The sequence below is a fragment of the Sturnira hondurensis genome, unplaced genomic scaffold, assembly GCF_014824575.4.
Source record: "Sturnira hondurensis isolate 20B ecotype Veracruz unplaced genomic scaffold, ASM1482457v3 Scaffold0009719, whole genome shotgun sequence".
Lineage (NCBI taxonomy): Eukaryota > Metazoa > Chordata > Mammalia > Chiroptera > Phyllostomidae > Sturnira > Sturnira hondurensis.
Window position 1 is genome coordinate 12,689,708 of NW_028082350.1, and position 17,318 is coordinate 12,707,025.

Sequence of the window (17,318 nt, forward strand, 5' to 3'; positions counted from 1 at the left end):
ATTCAGGTTTCTACTTCTGGGGAAACTTAGAAAAGTCATGAAAAGTAACATAAGTGATAAATCTTGACTTTTGCCAGTTGCTGCCGAGCTATGTCACGGTAGGGTAAAAGATAGCTCCTTTGGGCCAACAGAGTATCGGAGAAGTTCTCCAACTCTCAGCAACCCTGTCTGGTGAACGCACCTGCATTTCTATAGTCTTTCTGCTGATCTCTCTCAAACTTGCTGAAATTACACAAAAATCAAGCGCTTGTTCATTTGAATTCCCACTCTACCACCTCATCTTAATTCCCCCCCAATGGTATGGTACCAGCAAATCCTTAGCACACCAAAAGGAGAAGCAGAAGTCCTTTAGCATCAACATTGAACAAAGTATTTCAAATATTCCTCTTAATGTTCCCCCTCCCCCTCTGATAATTATTCATCAGCCCAGGAAGGAAAAGAGATTCTCAGTAAAGAGTTGTTGGCAAGTTTCAACAATGTGTTAAAAAAGAAATAGGATGGAACAAGACTAATAAAATCAAGCAAAAGTGGATCTACTTTAACTAAACATCAGGCATTATTTTTATTTATGGAGAGAAAAAAAGTCCAAAGTTAGAATAATGAAAATTACGCATAGGCTTTACACAAATTTTTACGGAAATACTGTCAACATCATTTTATCTGAGAATCATTTGCAGTATCTGTAACTTGTGCTAGAAATCAAAGGAACACTTTTGTGACAAAAAAGGATGAAAATGACCATTCACTAAGAAATAATCTATTTTGGGATTATTTGGGGAGAAAAGGTCCATCAACAGAATGTCCTGCTAGTAATTGTCCCAACCCCATATATATTCGATGAAAATGTCACATATCACTCAGAACAGTCAGAGAGCCCTTAGAAAGAATACATGTCAAAAACAAAAGATGAAAAAATGACAGCTTCTACTCCCTGCAGAGACAGCACTACATTAGAACAGCAAGGTCATTGTCAAAAGCTGATAGCCAATGAAGGTCGATGGTAGTTAAGAGAGAACAATTTCTTTTTTGGAACCCAACTGCATAAAAATGACTATACAATCTCTTCAGCAGTGAAGGAGACACCACTATTTCAATGACAGGCATTTGCAGAGCTGCCTCAGTAAACAGAGAATGAAAGTCAAGGCTAACCCAAAGCCAGTGCCACCACCCGCCGCCCACCTAAACAGAGCCCCTGTGAGTTGGTTTACGTTTCTGGGAGGTGCTTGCCCTCCCAGGGCACATCACACAGAGTGAAGTGGGCACTCTTCTGGTGACCGGTATTGAAGAGATAAGAATGCGTCTCAGCCTTCAGTACACTGAGTCAATCAATCTTACTAATAAAGGCAAATAATGACTCAATCAATTGACAAATGGGACCCATGAAGCCGTTAAAGAAAACTATCTTAATCTCAAGGCTTAACTGTTGGAAAACACCATTTGTCCAGCCTAGTCACCCAGTGATCGAAAGGGCCTGAAAGACCTGGTCATTTTCCTCAAATACCCTTCCCTTCTCCTTTGCTTACAAGAATTCTACAGTATTGTACTAATTGAACTACTATGCTCAGCTTCTCAACAGAGATGGAATATTAAGCTTGAGTTTCAATGGGTTTCCAACCTTGCGACTAGGTTTCAGGATGAGGGTGCAGAGCATGGTGGCAGAGATTGGGGACAAGAGGAGACTGAACAAACTGCTTCTTCCCAAGCCCCTCTAGGGCTTGTCCCCAAAATGGATTAAAGGTCAAGGGCCTTAAGGATTACCACCTCTGGAGCAACCTTCAAAACGGAAGATTTTGGTCAGGAAGGCCACTCAAGTATCAGAACAGACCAAATTAAATTCTTTTCCTAATTCTTAAGCATGAACTTTGAATGACTTGTATGTAAGCCCTTCCATTAATCTCAGAATCTAAGTACGTGTATAACTTAAGACCGGACGAGACACTCCGGGTTTTGTGCAGCTCTTGCTGAATTCAGCAATACGACTGTAGGTAACTACCTACCTTAACAATTCCATCTATTAAATGATATCCTGCTTCACTTACAGGTGTTTGGTAGAGATAAAAAAGGCTTAAAGTACTGCGTATGAAAATACCACATGACGTTACACACACCTGTCTTTCTCGACGGGCTCTGTCTGCAGTGCTGGGGGAGCTTCCAAAGCCCTAGACTAAAAAGAACACAGCTCAACCGTGCTCTCTCTCCACTGTCATCTACGACTTTCTTCATAAAAAGTTAAATTTCCTTGAAATTTAAAGTGTTCTGCTAACGTGTAAAAAGGGTATATGTCATTTTAAATGGTATGGACCTAAAAATACTTCAAATTTACTACATCTTTATAAATTAATTTCACCCACATAATCTAAATCCATTTTAACCCTTTTCCCTACTGGCTACCCCAAGCACTACAAGGCACGGCAGTGAGAGCATGAGTGGTGAGTGAGTCGGGTCCCAGGGTCGCGCCCTCAGTAAGGGCACACGAAGCCATTCTACTGAAGGTAGACAGAAAACAGTGCCAGTTTCCCCTTGTCCCGGGCAGTCGGGGGGTAATGCAAACGAGCAAAGTCATCTTGGAGAGCTTAAGGGTGAGAACAGCAGAGCAGAACCAAGAGACCCCTCTGGAGCCCCCCAAATTTGTTATGGGACTTCTGGAAGCATAACACCAAACTGCTAAAGGCTAGACGTTTCAGATTAGGACAGGTGATGTGCCCCAAACCTACGACTCCCTAAGTTAGGGCCACCCACAACCCTAGCGAGAGAAGAACAGGGGTTGAAGAAAAGGAAAGAAACCAAATAATGTCCAAAGGCGTCTGCCTTAAGTACCGCCTAGCCGCTGCAGACACTGTTTCCGTTGCCAGGCAGAAACAGGAGGGCGTCGTGTGACCAACAAAACTAAGAACATAGAGTAAAAAGACAACGCAGGCCAGGTACCATGTAATTACAGTCAGGGTTAACACACAGGAACTTCCAGTGGTGCATTTGTCCAATGCTAGAAAGCAAAGCGTTTAAAATTCCATTATCTTCAGATGGTTTTAAATGATTACTTTAAATGTGACTATTTCCTAAACCACACAAGAGTAAAATAGAGCATTTATTGATGGAATAACAAAAGTGCTTTTCTTAAATATTCTTCAAAATACATTTGTACAACTTACAATAATATATCCAAAATAACTGTATATACAAAACATTACCTAGTTTTAATGTATGTGCTTTTTTCCCCAAAAATTACAAAGTAACTTCTTCTTTATTTTTTTTTTTGGCAAAGTTCAACCTTAACAGAGGTGACAATTTTAAAGGTTGGTTTAAGAAAATAGAACCTGAGGGAAATTGACACGCAAGAGTCAATGACAAGCAAGAGATTTGGAGGAATATTTTTAGTTTGTTAAATAAAAATTTTTTTAGAGTGATACTTTTCACATTACAAAAATAAACAAAAATGAAGAAAAGGTCACTGTAAAATGATGAGAAAAGGATCTGCAGGCTTGCTCTTAGTATCTCAAACAGCCAACAATGCATGTCAAAAAATGAATGCAAAATCACAACAGTCTTGTATTTACTTTGTATTTGGAGAAGATATAGTGAAATAAGTGGCCACATTCTGTTTTCTTTTAATTGCTATTAATATGGTTGATCTGATTGGCTCTTCGATGAATTTCATCCAGGAAGTTCTCCAGTTGTTCTATTAGCATTCTTTTTTTAAACCTGTGTAAAAAAAATAATAGCACTCTCAATTTCTTGTTAACAGATGAAGTTATGTATCAGGATAATGTTTTTGTTAAAAGAAAACTGCCTTGGCAAGACTTTTCAAAGTGCAATGAAAACTAAAATTCAACAACTGTATGCGACGTAAAATCTGCTGGAAGAAAGGGGTTACTCCTTTCACAAACAAACAAAAAAAAAAACGGAAAACCACCTAACGTGCACAAGGATTACTAACATTCCAGCAAAATCAGAAGCTCCGATTGCTGCTTCTTATGCCCTTTGAAAGGAACGTGAACAAGGCACGAGTCCAGTTCCCCTAAAATGTTAGACGGGATGGGAGTGGCGCTGAAGAGCCAGGCTGTTCTCCTTTTACAACCTGAAAGCTGGCAAATCAAGGATAAGACATCTTCAGTATAGAACACGGCCAACAGCTCAAGTTCAAGTTGCAACTTAAAATTCCTTCCTGTTAATATAGTACACTAAGATTGCATTCATCTACATAAGGACTAACACTGCTGGTGCTTTTCAGAATACCCCCAAACACCGCTCAATCTATGCCCACTTCCCCTTTGCTTGGAACCACCACATTACACACACACTAAAACAGTGACTGTTAACCTTTTTAGTTGATGGCGCACATAAACCAACTGTTAAAATTCTGTGGCACGTTAAAAAATAGTTTTTGGCCATCTGACAAGAAAATAAGTGTTAATTTTTATTCACTCACAGCAGACAGCTATTGTTTGAGTTGGCTGTTGTCATTCTCTTATTTGACAATCTAAGGGAAACGAGGGCAGTGTCTGACTACAGAGGCAGGGGCTGCATGTCTCACCCCAGTCGAAAGCTGTTGCTTTGAAAGATGCCAGAAGCAGACCGCAGGCACCAGGAATGTAACGAAATCCATGAAGACGTTTGAGCTGACAGAATGTCACACTAAGAGCAGAGTATGTTACATACACAGAACAAGTAATATGGAAAGTTATCACCTCCTCCCAAGTAGCCTAAGCTCCAGCGCCCACCCCCCGCCCCACAGAGAATTAACTGCCCCATCTAAAACAAGCTGTAAGTGTAGCAGGGAAGAAACTGGGGGACTAAAGAAGGGTATGTTTGGAAGGTCGGATAAGATAAGCCCTAGGTTTTCTCAAAATACCAAAAATCTTAAAGAAAAAATAAAAAATAATTTCTGTATTCACTAAACTCATGGAACTGCCCAGTTAGGCACACCATGGAGCTACCGTTTATAATCCTGACCCACTTCCCTTGCACTGGAGCACATAATCCTGGGCGACTGAAGCCATCAGAGTAAGGCCCATCTGTCCAACTCCGTCCTCTTAGTTACGTGTCTTCCCACATACAAAGGAACCACATTCAACTGCTGCCTTGCAGGTCACCAGTTCGACTCTCAGGGCACGTGCCTGGCTTGTAGGCCGGGTCCCCAGCTGGGGGCATGTGAGAGGCAACTGATCTATGTATCTCTCACACATTGACCTTTCTCTCCCTCTTTCTCCTTCCCTTCCCCTCTCTCTAAAAAGTAAGTAAATAAAACCTTAAAAAATAAATAAAATAAAATATGCCTTCCAAAATTATTACTAATCACTCATTAATACTCACAGTAGTCCAAATATAAAAGAAGAAAAATTACAGACTATAAAATATAAAGACACCAAAAGCCAGAATAGGAAACAGAGAAGTATGCAAGTACGTACAATGTGCAGGAAGAAAAGGTTTGATTTCCCAAGAATTTCTTTCAATAAACTGCAACACGGAGAAGCGCCATGTGCCACACACACACACACGTAACACAACAGACACTGCTACATACTGACCATGATGTTCAGACTATTTACCTTGCTGCTTCTTTGATGACATTTTGTAAAAAGATTAGTCTCGTCTGTAAACTGCCTTGCACATGCTTCAGCAAAGTGAAGATTCTTTCGTACTCTTAAAATGAGAGGCAAAAAGGAACATTAAGTGGCTTTCCTTTGCATTCTTATTTAACATTTTTTCTACTGCAGTTTACAAGACATATTAAGACAAAAGAAAAATATCCTACATAAAGTTTTCCCTGCTCAATGAAGACTTTCTAATACATATATTTCGTCAAATACCAACAAGATAAAATAACTTGTCAAACACAGCTTTTTTTGGTAAAAGTTCCCATTTAGGTATCGGAGCTTAGAAGGGTGACTTAACAGCGTTTTGGGAGTGCCACTAAAAAGCAAGAAGCAAGCGGCCTTCACAAAAATCTATCCTTGTAATTCAGATTCTCAACTGCAGCTAACATGGCAGAATAGGGGCAACGGTGGGGGCACATGGAAGAAACAGATTGGATGAAGAGCGCTACTGCGGTCTCCGGTTTCAAAAACGCGCCCCCCCCCCCCCGCCCCCGAGCACCACGAGAGCCCGACCCGCAAGGACCGAGTCTGAGCCCCTTCCTGGCCGTACTCCCCTTCCGCCTCCAGCGCGGACGCCAGCGGTCCTGGGATTTATCCCATGGAGTTCTCTGCGTGCGCATCATTGGCAGCTTTCCCCTACTTCAGTTTTTCGACCCAAACACATCCCTGGTCACTGTCATAGCTTAAATCTTAAACACGGTGCTAGGCTGCTACCTTCAAACTCCAGGTGCTGACTAGACGAATACTCAAGACTATGGGTCCCATGACCACAGCCCTTTGGATATAGCAGAGATTTGTCGGCGCCTGTCAGCTGGATAAAGAGGCAGATCTCACGTGGCTTATGTACCGTGCAAGACTGATCTAGATTCGCATGCTTTTAGTTAATCTGACTTTTTTTTTTAACACACACAGAAATGAAATCTTGGGTTTATGTCTAATTATACATACTTCTTCCTGGCTTTCGAATCTCTTTCATTATTTGTGCTTTGAGTTCAGTGTTGACTTCTTCATGGCTTCTGCAATGCACTAGTTTCTTTCCTCTGCTGAGTGAGGATGCTGGAATATTCTCTTCGGGACACTGTACTTTATTTCTTGGCTCCTCATGATTTTCTAAAAATCCACCGACAGCGAGGTCGTTAGATCCTAAGTGATCATGACCGAGAGCCTCTGTGTGATTGGTTGGTCGTTCCAGTAAACTGGCTGGGGAAGATGCTGCAAACTCAGTATCCATAGCATTTGGTGTACCATCCGATGAGAGTTGGTCAGCAACATGATTTTCAACCACATCATCTACTGTCGAATCATTACTAACTTCTGGAACTAGAAACAGAGATCAGAAGAAAAAACCATGAGACAATTTCAAAGCAGAGTAATGAAAACTTCAAAGAAATATTACTGCAGAAAACCACAAGTGATTGCCTTGACGGATACAAATGACCAAATAATGTGATACGATTCTTAAGCTTTCTGAAGATATAGCAGATTCAATGGGAAACATTCACAGTATTTACAAAACCTATACAATTTCTGTCCTTAGGGAGGAAAAAAGACAAATTCAACTCTTACTTCTCTGTTTTATTCTACGGCAATTTTACTGAATGAGTGGGGCTTCAATGGTTTAGGGAGATCACCGTGGTTACCCTTTCCCCAGCCCTGGCTCATTCCAGCCCTCCATTGCCTTATACCTCTGTGGTCACTTACAGGCAAAAGCAGAGGCAGAAAGTGTAAAATGTCCCCTCTTCTCCAGGGAACAGACTGTCGGGCATGCCCTCTTCTTACTTTCGCTCATCCACCTGCTAATTTGGAATGAGCCGGCGCCCACGTCAGCTCACTAGGCAACAGGACTTAAAGCCTGTCACCTGGCCACTTCACGTGAGATTATTAAACTTGCTCCCCACCCCAGGAAGCAGCTGAATTCTGAGTTCCCCGACTGCTCACCACACTTGTAGGACAACAGCTGGATTCATCTCCACTTCCCTCACTTACTGTCCAAAATGCACTCAACCCCACAAAACCCCTCAAACCCGACTCCCTCCTCACGTCTGTTCCGTGACATGCAAGCTTTACTGTCTCGTACAGCTCCTTTCTAACCGAAACTGCCTTCCTGCAGAGACACCGCTCTCCCCTTCAGACCTGAAACAGAAGCCGCTCTCTCCAACATTCTCCGTGAATGTGGACTCACTGACCTTCGCCTCCCAGTGCCACCTCAGATCCCACTTCCACGCACTCCTGGACAAACCCCCACTCTCCCGAGGCCCACCTGAGTCGCTTCGCTCTCCTCACCACTATCATTGCGGTCTCCAGGCACATCTGGGTGGTCACGGTGTCTCCAAAACCTAGTTCACAGACTTCTTCTTCCCCCATGTCCCTCAGGACACCATTCCAGGTCCTTATTACTTAGAGCGTGGTGTGTGGACCAGACCAGTTAGCATCAGCAGACAGCTTACAAGAAATGCTCACCCAAAGCTCCACTTCAACTCAACCAATGAGAACCTTCTCATTCATCCTTCAAGTGCTGCTTTGAACAACTTCCTCGTCAAGTGCCTTGACCCCACAGACCACGCTGAGCCCTCACCCAACACGCCCACAACACACCTGACCTCCCTTCTGTAGAGCTCACCCCACTTCTAAGAAAGCGTCCAAGGGCTCGCCTTCCTCACCCGCTGTAAGAGACAGTACAAGTCCTGCCCCTGTCACAGCCACCCCTTGTGCCTAGTGCCGACTAATAGTGCAGCCCTAGCCCTGGCTGGTGTAGCTCAGTGCATTGAGCGCGGGCCTGCAAACCAGAGAATCGCGGTTCGATTCCCAGTCAGGGCAACATGCCTGGGTGATCGCTAATAAAGCATAATGAACATAGAAAATGTTCTACAAGCATTCATTAAAAAGACACACAAAAACAATATTACATGCCTATTTTAATAAACCTATCTTCTCCTGCTGCTCTTTGGGCATTACAAAACCCCCCAACTCTTACTTTTATGAAGAGGAAGGGGTTTAATGAGGTCTGGCTGTGCCTGAGTCGTAGGTACAGGTGGTCCTTTCCCTCCGATGTGATTGTTCACGACGGGGTTCTGCTGTCTGCCTCTCAGCAGTGGGGACATGCAGCGGCGCCTTTTGGGGATCCCTTGCATATTTGGTTCTCCAGGTCGTTTATGTTTATTTTGAGGTCCAGCCACAAATTCATCTGCTTCATCTATCATCATACCCTGTAACAAAATATAAAATGTCCTGGATTTACATACAGCTTTTATTGGCACAACTAATTCCAATTCCCACTAAAGCAACTATGTTTAACTATGCTGACACTCACCGGGAAAATAGCTTTAGCTTACTTTAGTTAAGTTAGGAGCTTTTAAATCCACAGCACTACACAAACGAATTACACAGTGGAACATTTCAAATTTACCTTTTTATCCAGCTTAAAGGGGTTGCCAAATGTATGCAACCTTCGAGGCTGATCAGGATCCAGTTCTCTTAGTGGAGAAGGTACTTGCTTGAGGTATTCCTGGTAGTTCCCCATTTGTGCTATAGGAACACTGTGCACTTGATCTTTTCAAACAAAACAGAGCAACAACAAAAGTTAACCACCACCTGTTACCGTTATCACATATCTTTTTTATGATTTTTAAAAAAGATTTTATTTCTTTTATTTTTAGAGAGCGGGGAAGGGAGGGAGAAAGAGAGAGAGGGAGAGAGAGAGAAACAACAATGTGTGATCGCCTCTCGCACACCCCCTACTGGGGACCTGGCTCACAACCCAGGCGTGTGCCCTGACTGGGAATCAAACCAAGTGACCTTCCGGTTTGTAGGCCAGTGCTCAATCCACTGAGCCACAGCAGCCAGGGTGACACTTATCTTCTTATATATGAAAGCTACTTGGTGTTATTCTAGGCAGTCTTCCCCTACCACATACTCTAAAGCAATATGTGTAATCTTACCATGAAAAGGAAGGTTTCTTCTACTCTACTCCAAATACACAAAATTTAATTATAGCAGAATTTACAGAGAAGAGAAATCACATACATAACCCTTTTTATATACTGGTATAGTTGGAATGCTTACATCAGCGAGAGCAAAGGGTTAAATTCTCATATGACTGGACCTGTAGTAGGTGCCATGGAGATGACTGAAGGAAACGTCAGACTACGTACGACAGCTATTGGCCACCCAGAGTTAAACCATCAGATATCAGCATATCATAAGAAAATAACTGCGTGTGTGAATGGATGAAACACCGAGGAAGAAAACTAAGCTGTTAAAGGTTGTTACTCTGGGGAACGGAATCTGGAGCAACAGTGATGGTGGAAGGAAATATAGACTCAGGGATGACTTCCTACTTCATCTGTTCGAGTTTACAACGAGATTGCAACACTGTAATAATTCTCTAAGAGTTACAGTATTACTACTATGTTTCAATACAAAGAAAAGATTTACAAAAGAAATATCAATACGAAAACCACGATCTAACCTTCATCCTGTCCTTTAAGGAACCTGCGGGTGCTCTTCATAAGATTAAATCTCATTCTTGTTAAGTGATCCAAAAGGTTCCGTCGTGGTATGTCATACGCATTTCTGAATGTCTGTGGCTTTAAGTCCTATTGAAAACATTCAAAGACAAACAGAATCAGGAAACTAAACTCTCTAGCCTGCAGAAGTTAACTAAGTTAACTAATTCAGCTTAAAAACAGAATAGAGTTATGATGTAATCTTAGTGTGCTATTTTGGGAACCAAAAGATAAAATATTAGTAGTGAACGCAACCAAATAATCTCAAGCTCATATATCTAACTCAAGATTTTATTATATATTCCAGCTAAAAGAAATAAACATCCAAATTTTAAAGACTTTCAAGGGTATTTTTAAAGCTTTGATATGTAATTTACATAGCATAAACCTGCCTATCCAACTATGCAGTTCAATGAGCGTCAATTCACAGCTGTGAAAATCACCACAACCCAGTTCTAGAATTCTTCCAGCACCCCAGAGAGTTAGTTCCTCATGCTCATTTGTAGTCAGTCCCTGGTACCAGCCCCAGGCAACGACTTACCTCTTTCTTGTCTCTTCCATTTTTTAATTAGATATTGCAATATCTAATATTGTCTATTGGGCTTCTTTCACTTAGCACGATGTTTCTGAGATTCATCTACGTTGTTCATGTAACAGTAGTCTATTCCTCTTTATTGTATAAAGTAGTATTCCATTGTATGGACATACCATACCTTTTATCTATCTATCTTTGATAAACACTGGATTGTTTTCAGTTTGGGGGGGCTATGATAATGCTGTTATTACATATATTTTAATTTCTCTTGGGTAGATACATACAATTGCTGGTTATATAGCAAGTATGTACTTACCTTCTTAAACTGCCAACTATTTTCCATCAGCAATGTGAGAGTTCCAGCTACTCTCCATCCTCACCAACACTTTATTTTTCAGTCTTTTAAATTTTAGCCATTCCAGTGGCTGTAAAGTGGGATCTCGTTATGGTTTTAATTTCCATTTCCTTAGTGGCTAATAAGGTTGACCATCTCTTCCTGTGCTTGTTCAAGTTTGGCTATCTTATTTGATGAAGTATCTGTTCAAATATTTGCCCATTTTTTAAAATGGGGGCATTTGTCTCTGTGTTATTGAGCTGAGTATTAAGTTCTGTATAAGTTCTTTATGTATTTTGATATTAAGTTCTTTATTCAATATATGCTTCCCTCCCAGTCTTATGACTTCCTATTCACTTTCTAAAGTTTCTTTTGAATTAAAAAATCTTAATTTTAATCAAGTTCGATTTATCAAGTGCTTTCTGTTTTGTATTTTAGAACTCTTCAATGATCCATGACCCAAGGTCATGATGACTTTCTCCAGTTTTTTTTAGCTTACAGTTTTAGTCCTTACATTTAAGACCATGATCACTTCAAGTAATGTTAGGTAAGGGTCAAGATCCTTACTTTGAATATGGACATCCACTACTTGTAGAAAAGACTGTATTCATACCCTCCGAATTATGTTGGCACCCTTGTTAAAGAGTAATCGACTATTCGTGTGAGGGTCCACTTCTAGACTGCATTCTGTTCCACTGACCTATACGTCCATCCCTGTGCCGACACCAGGAAGTGTTTATCACTACAGTGCAAACTGCCCAATTATATTCTTTCCCAAAATTCCTCTAGCTATCCTAGTACCTCACACTTCCATATAAATTTCAGAATCAGTTTGTCGGTTTTACAAAAAGGCTTCTGGGGTAAAGATGTGTTTAATAACAGATTCACAAAGAGTATTCACAAAGCGTTCCAGGACTGCATTGTGCACCCAAGGTCGAAGGCGTCAGACTGCAGTGACGCCACCAGTAGCCACATGACTTTAAACGATCTCTACGCCTCTGCTTATTCACTGACAAAGTAAATGGGTTGGTTTTCTTATTATCCATTTTCTTATACATCCATTCATTCACTCACCATGGACAATGTCTGTTTTAATCCTAAAATTCAACGATTCAATGATAGTGTGAGATAATGCTCATTATTCTGCAGAGGTATACAAGTACTTCTGAGAGTCTGGACAAACTGCGTTCCGGTTAACAAAAAATCGGATCTCTACTCAACACTGTAACAGAAGACAACCAGAGCCTACTAGATCCATGTAGCTATTACCTTATTGAGCAAAGCCACCTGGAAGCCAGTGTACTCCTTCATGTTCAGGTCCAGCAGTCTGTGCGGGACATCCTCCGAAATTCCCTGGAGCAGCTGCTGAAAATCTTTCCTATAGGCCATTGATGAGCCGTGAGATCGGTTTCGGACTTTAATTCCAGTTTCCTGCACTACTTTCTTGCCTACAGATCCAATGACTCGATCAGATTCTATTTTGGCCTAAAGTAAAAACAAACAAGAATTGTCTTGATGTAATCTAAATCGATAACTTAAATTCTGGAGTTTTGGTCCTCTGTAAGTTAAATATTTATATAGTTTAAAAGTATCTAAGAAATTAAAATCGAGTGCCCTACTTTATGTCAAGTACTTGGTAAATTAAACATAGTTTGAACAATGTCTTATGCTTTTTAATTATTATAATTCTAACCTTTTGGAGCAGGGCAAATAAATACAAACTCCAATTGTAAATACCCACTACACTTAAACCATGAAATGTAAAGACACCCTAAATGAAAATATGCACTTCTAATTCAGAGCTGATAGAAAATTAGAAAAATCCTCTCATCAATATTTACTTAAAGACATTAGCATATAAATAAATGTTCATAGATATGGCAAATAATGATGTAGGTTTTCACTGGAAAGCAGATAGCAAATATTTTGACTCTTCCCACCTGCATTCCAATGAGCAGTTAGGTATATATGGCAGAAGCCTCGGAAAAATGATGCATCTTACACAACTTTAGTAACATGGCAGTAGGTTAAACTGTATTTTGCTTAACTACCATAGTATCTGCTAAGGTGGTTAATGCCCAAAATGACACAATTAGATGTCTCTTACAAACATTTCAAAAGAAATTCCCATTTTGAAAGAAAAAAAACTACAGGTTTTAAAAGAAAAAGCAAAAGGAACTGGCATTTTTCCTAAGGAAAAACAACTTCCTAACAAATTTCTCAAAAGAAAACAAAGAATGGTCACAAACTGGAAGTCTAGGAAATCATCTCATAAACTAGGAATTATTATTTGAAACTAACATTTCAAAACATAGCATGCCATGCACTTGAGACAGAATTATGTTAATATATGATACGTGTGGTTTTAAAATATAATATACTAATAAAATGGAGTTCTATTCGAACTATCAAGAACTAACATCTGGCCCATTAACCTTCTTAGCCAAACCATTCCAAATACACAAAGGCTCTCTATTCCCCAGCGTTACCTGCTGACTCAGTTTTTTGAGGTATGAAATGACGCTGTAACTGAGGCCATATTCCATGCTATCCGCTATGAGGTTGGGCGCCCCCATCATTCGAACAGCTTTCTTCAAAGGCTACAGGCAAGAAAGAAAATGCCTCTTGTCAAAAACGTCAGGCTAGATGCATTCTGTCAGTTTTGAAAACTTCTCCCCGCCCCCAATTTCCTTCTCTGCAGTAGGAGTAATACCATACTTGTATTGCAGTAGAATGTTTGTCAGTGGTATGAAAGGCAGTTTGAAAGTGTTAGAAGGGATCAGAAGCTAGACCAACAACACCCAGGGCAAGAACGGTGAAGGCCCAGACTCCCTGGTCCCCTCGGAGACAGTGAACTGGGAAGGAAAGGGGGCAGGCGACGCCGGGCGGAGGCAGACCTGGCAGAACCTGGGTAGAGACTCAGACGAGTCCAGAAAAGAGGAGAGTCCCACTTTGGGTAGCTGGGTGGGCTGTGGCTCGACCACGCACGAGCTCCGTGACCCCGAGTCTCGGGGTCGGTAGCCTCTCTGTGCCTCACTCTGCATTTGTAAAATGACAGTGACAGGGTCCGCCTCGTGGGGCTGTCATGGGGCGAAATGGATAGTACATGGAAAGCCCTTATAGAAGTATCTGGCACCCAGTAGGCACTGAGTAGGTGTTAATCATGGCTATTATCGCTAGCTGAGCTGAAGGAAAACAGAAGGAAAAATTAGGAGGAGGAAAGACAGTCTAATATTTACTATGGATGTGGTGTAACGAAATAATATTTAATTGTAAGGAGAGACCAATGGAGAACCACTAGGGACAATGACAACTATCACTAGCAGGAGTGTCCAGCATATATGAATAGGACAGAGACAGGAAAAGGATGATATTCACTGACACATTAGAAAGTGGATAAGCACTTGTGTGAAACTAGAATCAAACCCCAGAGATACCAAATCTCTGATAGTTCATATCTGTGCAGCTCTGGCTAAGTCCTCCGGGTTCCTATGAAATATAAATGAGTCAACATACGTAACATTTCATATTCAAAGTGCTTCTTCCTTTCACTCTTACAAGGCAGGTATTATGTGCCAGATGCTCATACAATTTCTCTCTTAAAGCTGTAAAATACGGTTTTTAAAGCTCAAGAAATTAATGTTCTTAGAGGGACCATTTATGAAGATCCGTCACAGTCAAATGCTGTACTATTCTTTAATTAAAAGCAGAAGTAATGTCTAAAAGTGCTTTTAGTGGGGATCGTTCTGTTAAATTACTTTTCATAAAGTAGTGTACTTACTAATACATATGTTCCTGGTTTTATCTACTATAATAAACTAGATTTTAAGCAATCAGAAAATTCATGGCTTTAAAAATATATGGTTCTATGTGAATATACACTTATGTACCTAAGAATGTATTTTTGAAGATTTAGAAAATAATGCAACAAAAATAATTTTAAACCATTAGAGAGAAATAATTCTGAAACTTCAATTTAAAAAGATGGTGCAGTGACTGAGATTAAAAGTCTACATTCGAAACCAGGCTGCCTGGGTCTGAATTCCAGCCCCCATATATCAGCACTGTAGCCCTGGACCACTTAACTTATCTTTTAGTACCTTAGTTTCCTTATCTATGGAATAGGGACAATAACCATCTCTGCCTCCTAGGATTACTACATAAATGAAATGGGGTTAATACATGGAACGTGCATAGGACCACAGCAGGCACAGGGTAGGCACTGTCTATGCTCAAAATCATCCTTATTTTTGCAAATCATTGAAACATTTCTTTCCCATTACATCTATACTGGCCATGCGTACACACAATTTTCATGACATTTAACCTGAAATGGCAAAAAACAGGAATACTTAGAATAAACTATAAGCATAATATGATACTTTATAACAAGTTCCATTTTTAACAATAATATTCTTACCCCAAGGTAGTAGGGAGGCATTGTCTTCAGATAACTTTCAAAGGACTGTCTCCATTTCAGTGTTGGTTTTGCTTTATGTACTTTAAACAAGTCATCTATGAATGTATAATGCAAACAAACCGTCACCACTCATTTTCACAGATGAAAATCAAGGCAGATAAGTTTCTTATTTGTGAGAGGAAGAGTAACATGAGATACAAGCTTTTAACAAAGTAAAAGTGGTAAAATGTTGGGTTCTGTAATTTTAGATCAGTAATACCATTTCAAAAATGAAAAGGTGCCACTTATGGTCTAGAATTATACCTAATGATAAAAGTGGAATCAGGAAACACAAAGAAAAACTACACCCTATCTAGACCTAGACATGAGACAGGCTCACGGACATAAGCAGAGTATGTACAGAGCCTTCTATAAATATACCTGCTAATATTGTGACTAGGTGACTCCATAAAGGAAAATTAGCCTTTTCCAAAAGTACTCAAAAATTACAGCCCGATGGTGCCCAGAACCTAACTTTAGGCTATCATGTTATTTTGGAACAAACTCACTCATTCAGGAAAACATTTGCCAAGTGAAAACGTGCGCGGAGCCCAAGAGAAGGCGACAGGTGTGACTCACCTAGAAGGGGAAGGAGGACAGGGTAGTTGTAAGGCATCACGAAGAGGTTGACACAGTTCAGGGCCGTGCTGGCTTTCAGGTAACCAAACGGGTGACCCAGTTCACTGTACTTCGCACTATTGCTCACATAGACCTGTTCAAAAGGAGAGATGGAAACTTCCCATTTTTATGAAGGTTAAAATCTTTACAGATTATATAAACCATTGACTCGATTTCACTTTTTAAGAAACACTGAACTCAGGTAACTGATCAGCTCACCTGCCAACATGTTTGAGGAGATTTCCTTTCCAGGATAAACTGAGTCAGTGGTGAAGGTTCCAACTCGTATTTGTCAAAAGGCAATTTGTCAATAACCATTGGTTCACAGTCTGTACAGGAAAACTTCACTACAGGATGAGACGTACGAGGTGGCTAGAGGGGAAAGGCTTATTACTATTTACACAAAATACCAGAAACAAACTCATTTTCAGTATCCCTCACTGCCAAAATGGACTCTAACTAGTTTTGCTAGTTAGAGTTCAATTTACTAGGCAAAGCACCTCTAAGTGAAAGAATCTTGGAAATGCAAAGCTTAAATTTTTTAATATTCAAAAGAAAGACTTCAAAACCTACACAAAATGAAACTCTCGTTAGGTTTAAAATATAATTTTTTGGAATTAAGTATTCATTTTCATATCTGAGGAATATACAGAAACCTTCAGTTTTAAGTACTCACTTGTAGCAATTTAATTACGTGTATGGAGTAGTGGCCTCCAAACTGATCGATCATACACCTCGGTCAGTGAAAGTTGTTGAATATACTGTAAGTTAGGACACTATATATTTTTAAATTACTTGTAAACTTGGGACAGGCACTAGGCAGAAGGCATGTTTCCTGGGAAGGTCTGAATTGGCCCCACCCTCCTCTCCTGGGTCCTCTGTCCTCCGCCAGGGTGGTGAGGGGAGCCCTGGGGATGTGGTGATCCCCAGCCTGCGATCCTGAATCATGACTTAACTACTAATACTGGTTGGAAATTGGAAAATAAATAAATAAAACCTCACTGATCAGAGACTGGTGAGGAAAATATGAGCTATTGGAAAATAATTTCAAATTTCATAGCTGTAAAGGACTCTTAGCCTCAGCTACTCAGTACACTGGTGGCCCCCAAGTCCGCGTGGGGACCAGATCCCACCCACTCCTCGCACGCCTACGACTGCCTGCGGCACGTGACCCACACCTGCAGCGGTCCCTCACTCTACTACCCAACTGGGTATTTCTCCCCCGCACCACGAAACCTACTCTAGAAACCTAGATGTCATCCTTAACACCCTT

At 40.7% G+C, this 17,318-nt stretch overlaps 1 protein-coding gene across 3 annotated transcripts in view; it reads right to left on the reverse strand.

Annotated features, from left to right (window-relative positions):
• Nucleotides 1-532: 532 nt before the first annotated feature.
• The window catches only part of INTS6 (integrator complex subunit 6), a 76,116-nt gene continuing 59,330 nt past the window's right edge, over nucleotides 533-17,318 (reverse strand). For all 3 annotated transcript variants that reach the window (XM_037057580.1, XM_037057581.1, XM_037057583.1), the window contains 11 exons: nucleotides 16,265-16,417; nucleotides 16,007-16,139; nucleotides 15,389-15,483; nucleotides 13,458-13,568; nucleotides 12,238-12,453; nucleotides 10,063-10,189; nucleotides 9,001-9,143; nucleotides 8,569-8,800; nucleotides 6,543-6,914; nucleotides 5,547-5,640; nucleotides 533-3,699 (listed from right to left, as the gene is read on the reverse strand). In XM_037057580.1, the coding sequence (XP_036913475.1) occupies nucleotides 3,606-3,699; nucleotides 5,547-5,640; nucleotides 6,543-6,914; nucleotides 8,569-8,800; nucleotides 9,001-9,143; nucleotides 10,063-10,189; nucleotides 12,238-12,453; nucleotides 13,458-13,568; nucleotides 15,389-15,483; nucleotides 16,007-16,139; nucleotides 16,265-16,417 (1,770 nt within the window). In that variant the 3' untranslated portion in view covers nucleotides 533-3,605. The remainder of the gene's footprint in view (nucleotides 3,700-5,546; nucleotides 5,641-6,542; nucleotides 6,915-8,568; nucleotides 8,801-9,000; nucleotides 9,144-10,062; nucleotides 10,190-12,237; nucleotides 12,454-13,457; nucleotides 13,569-15,388; nucleotides 15,484-16,006; nucleotides 16,140-16,264; nucleotides 16,418-17,318) is intronic.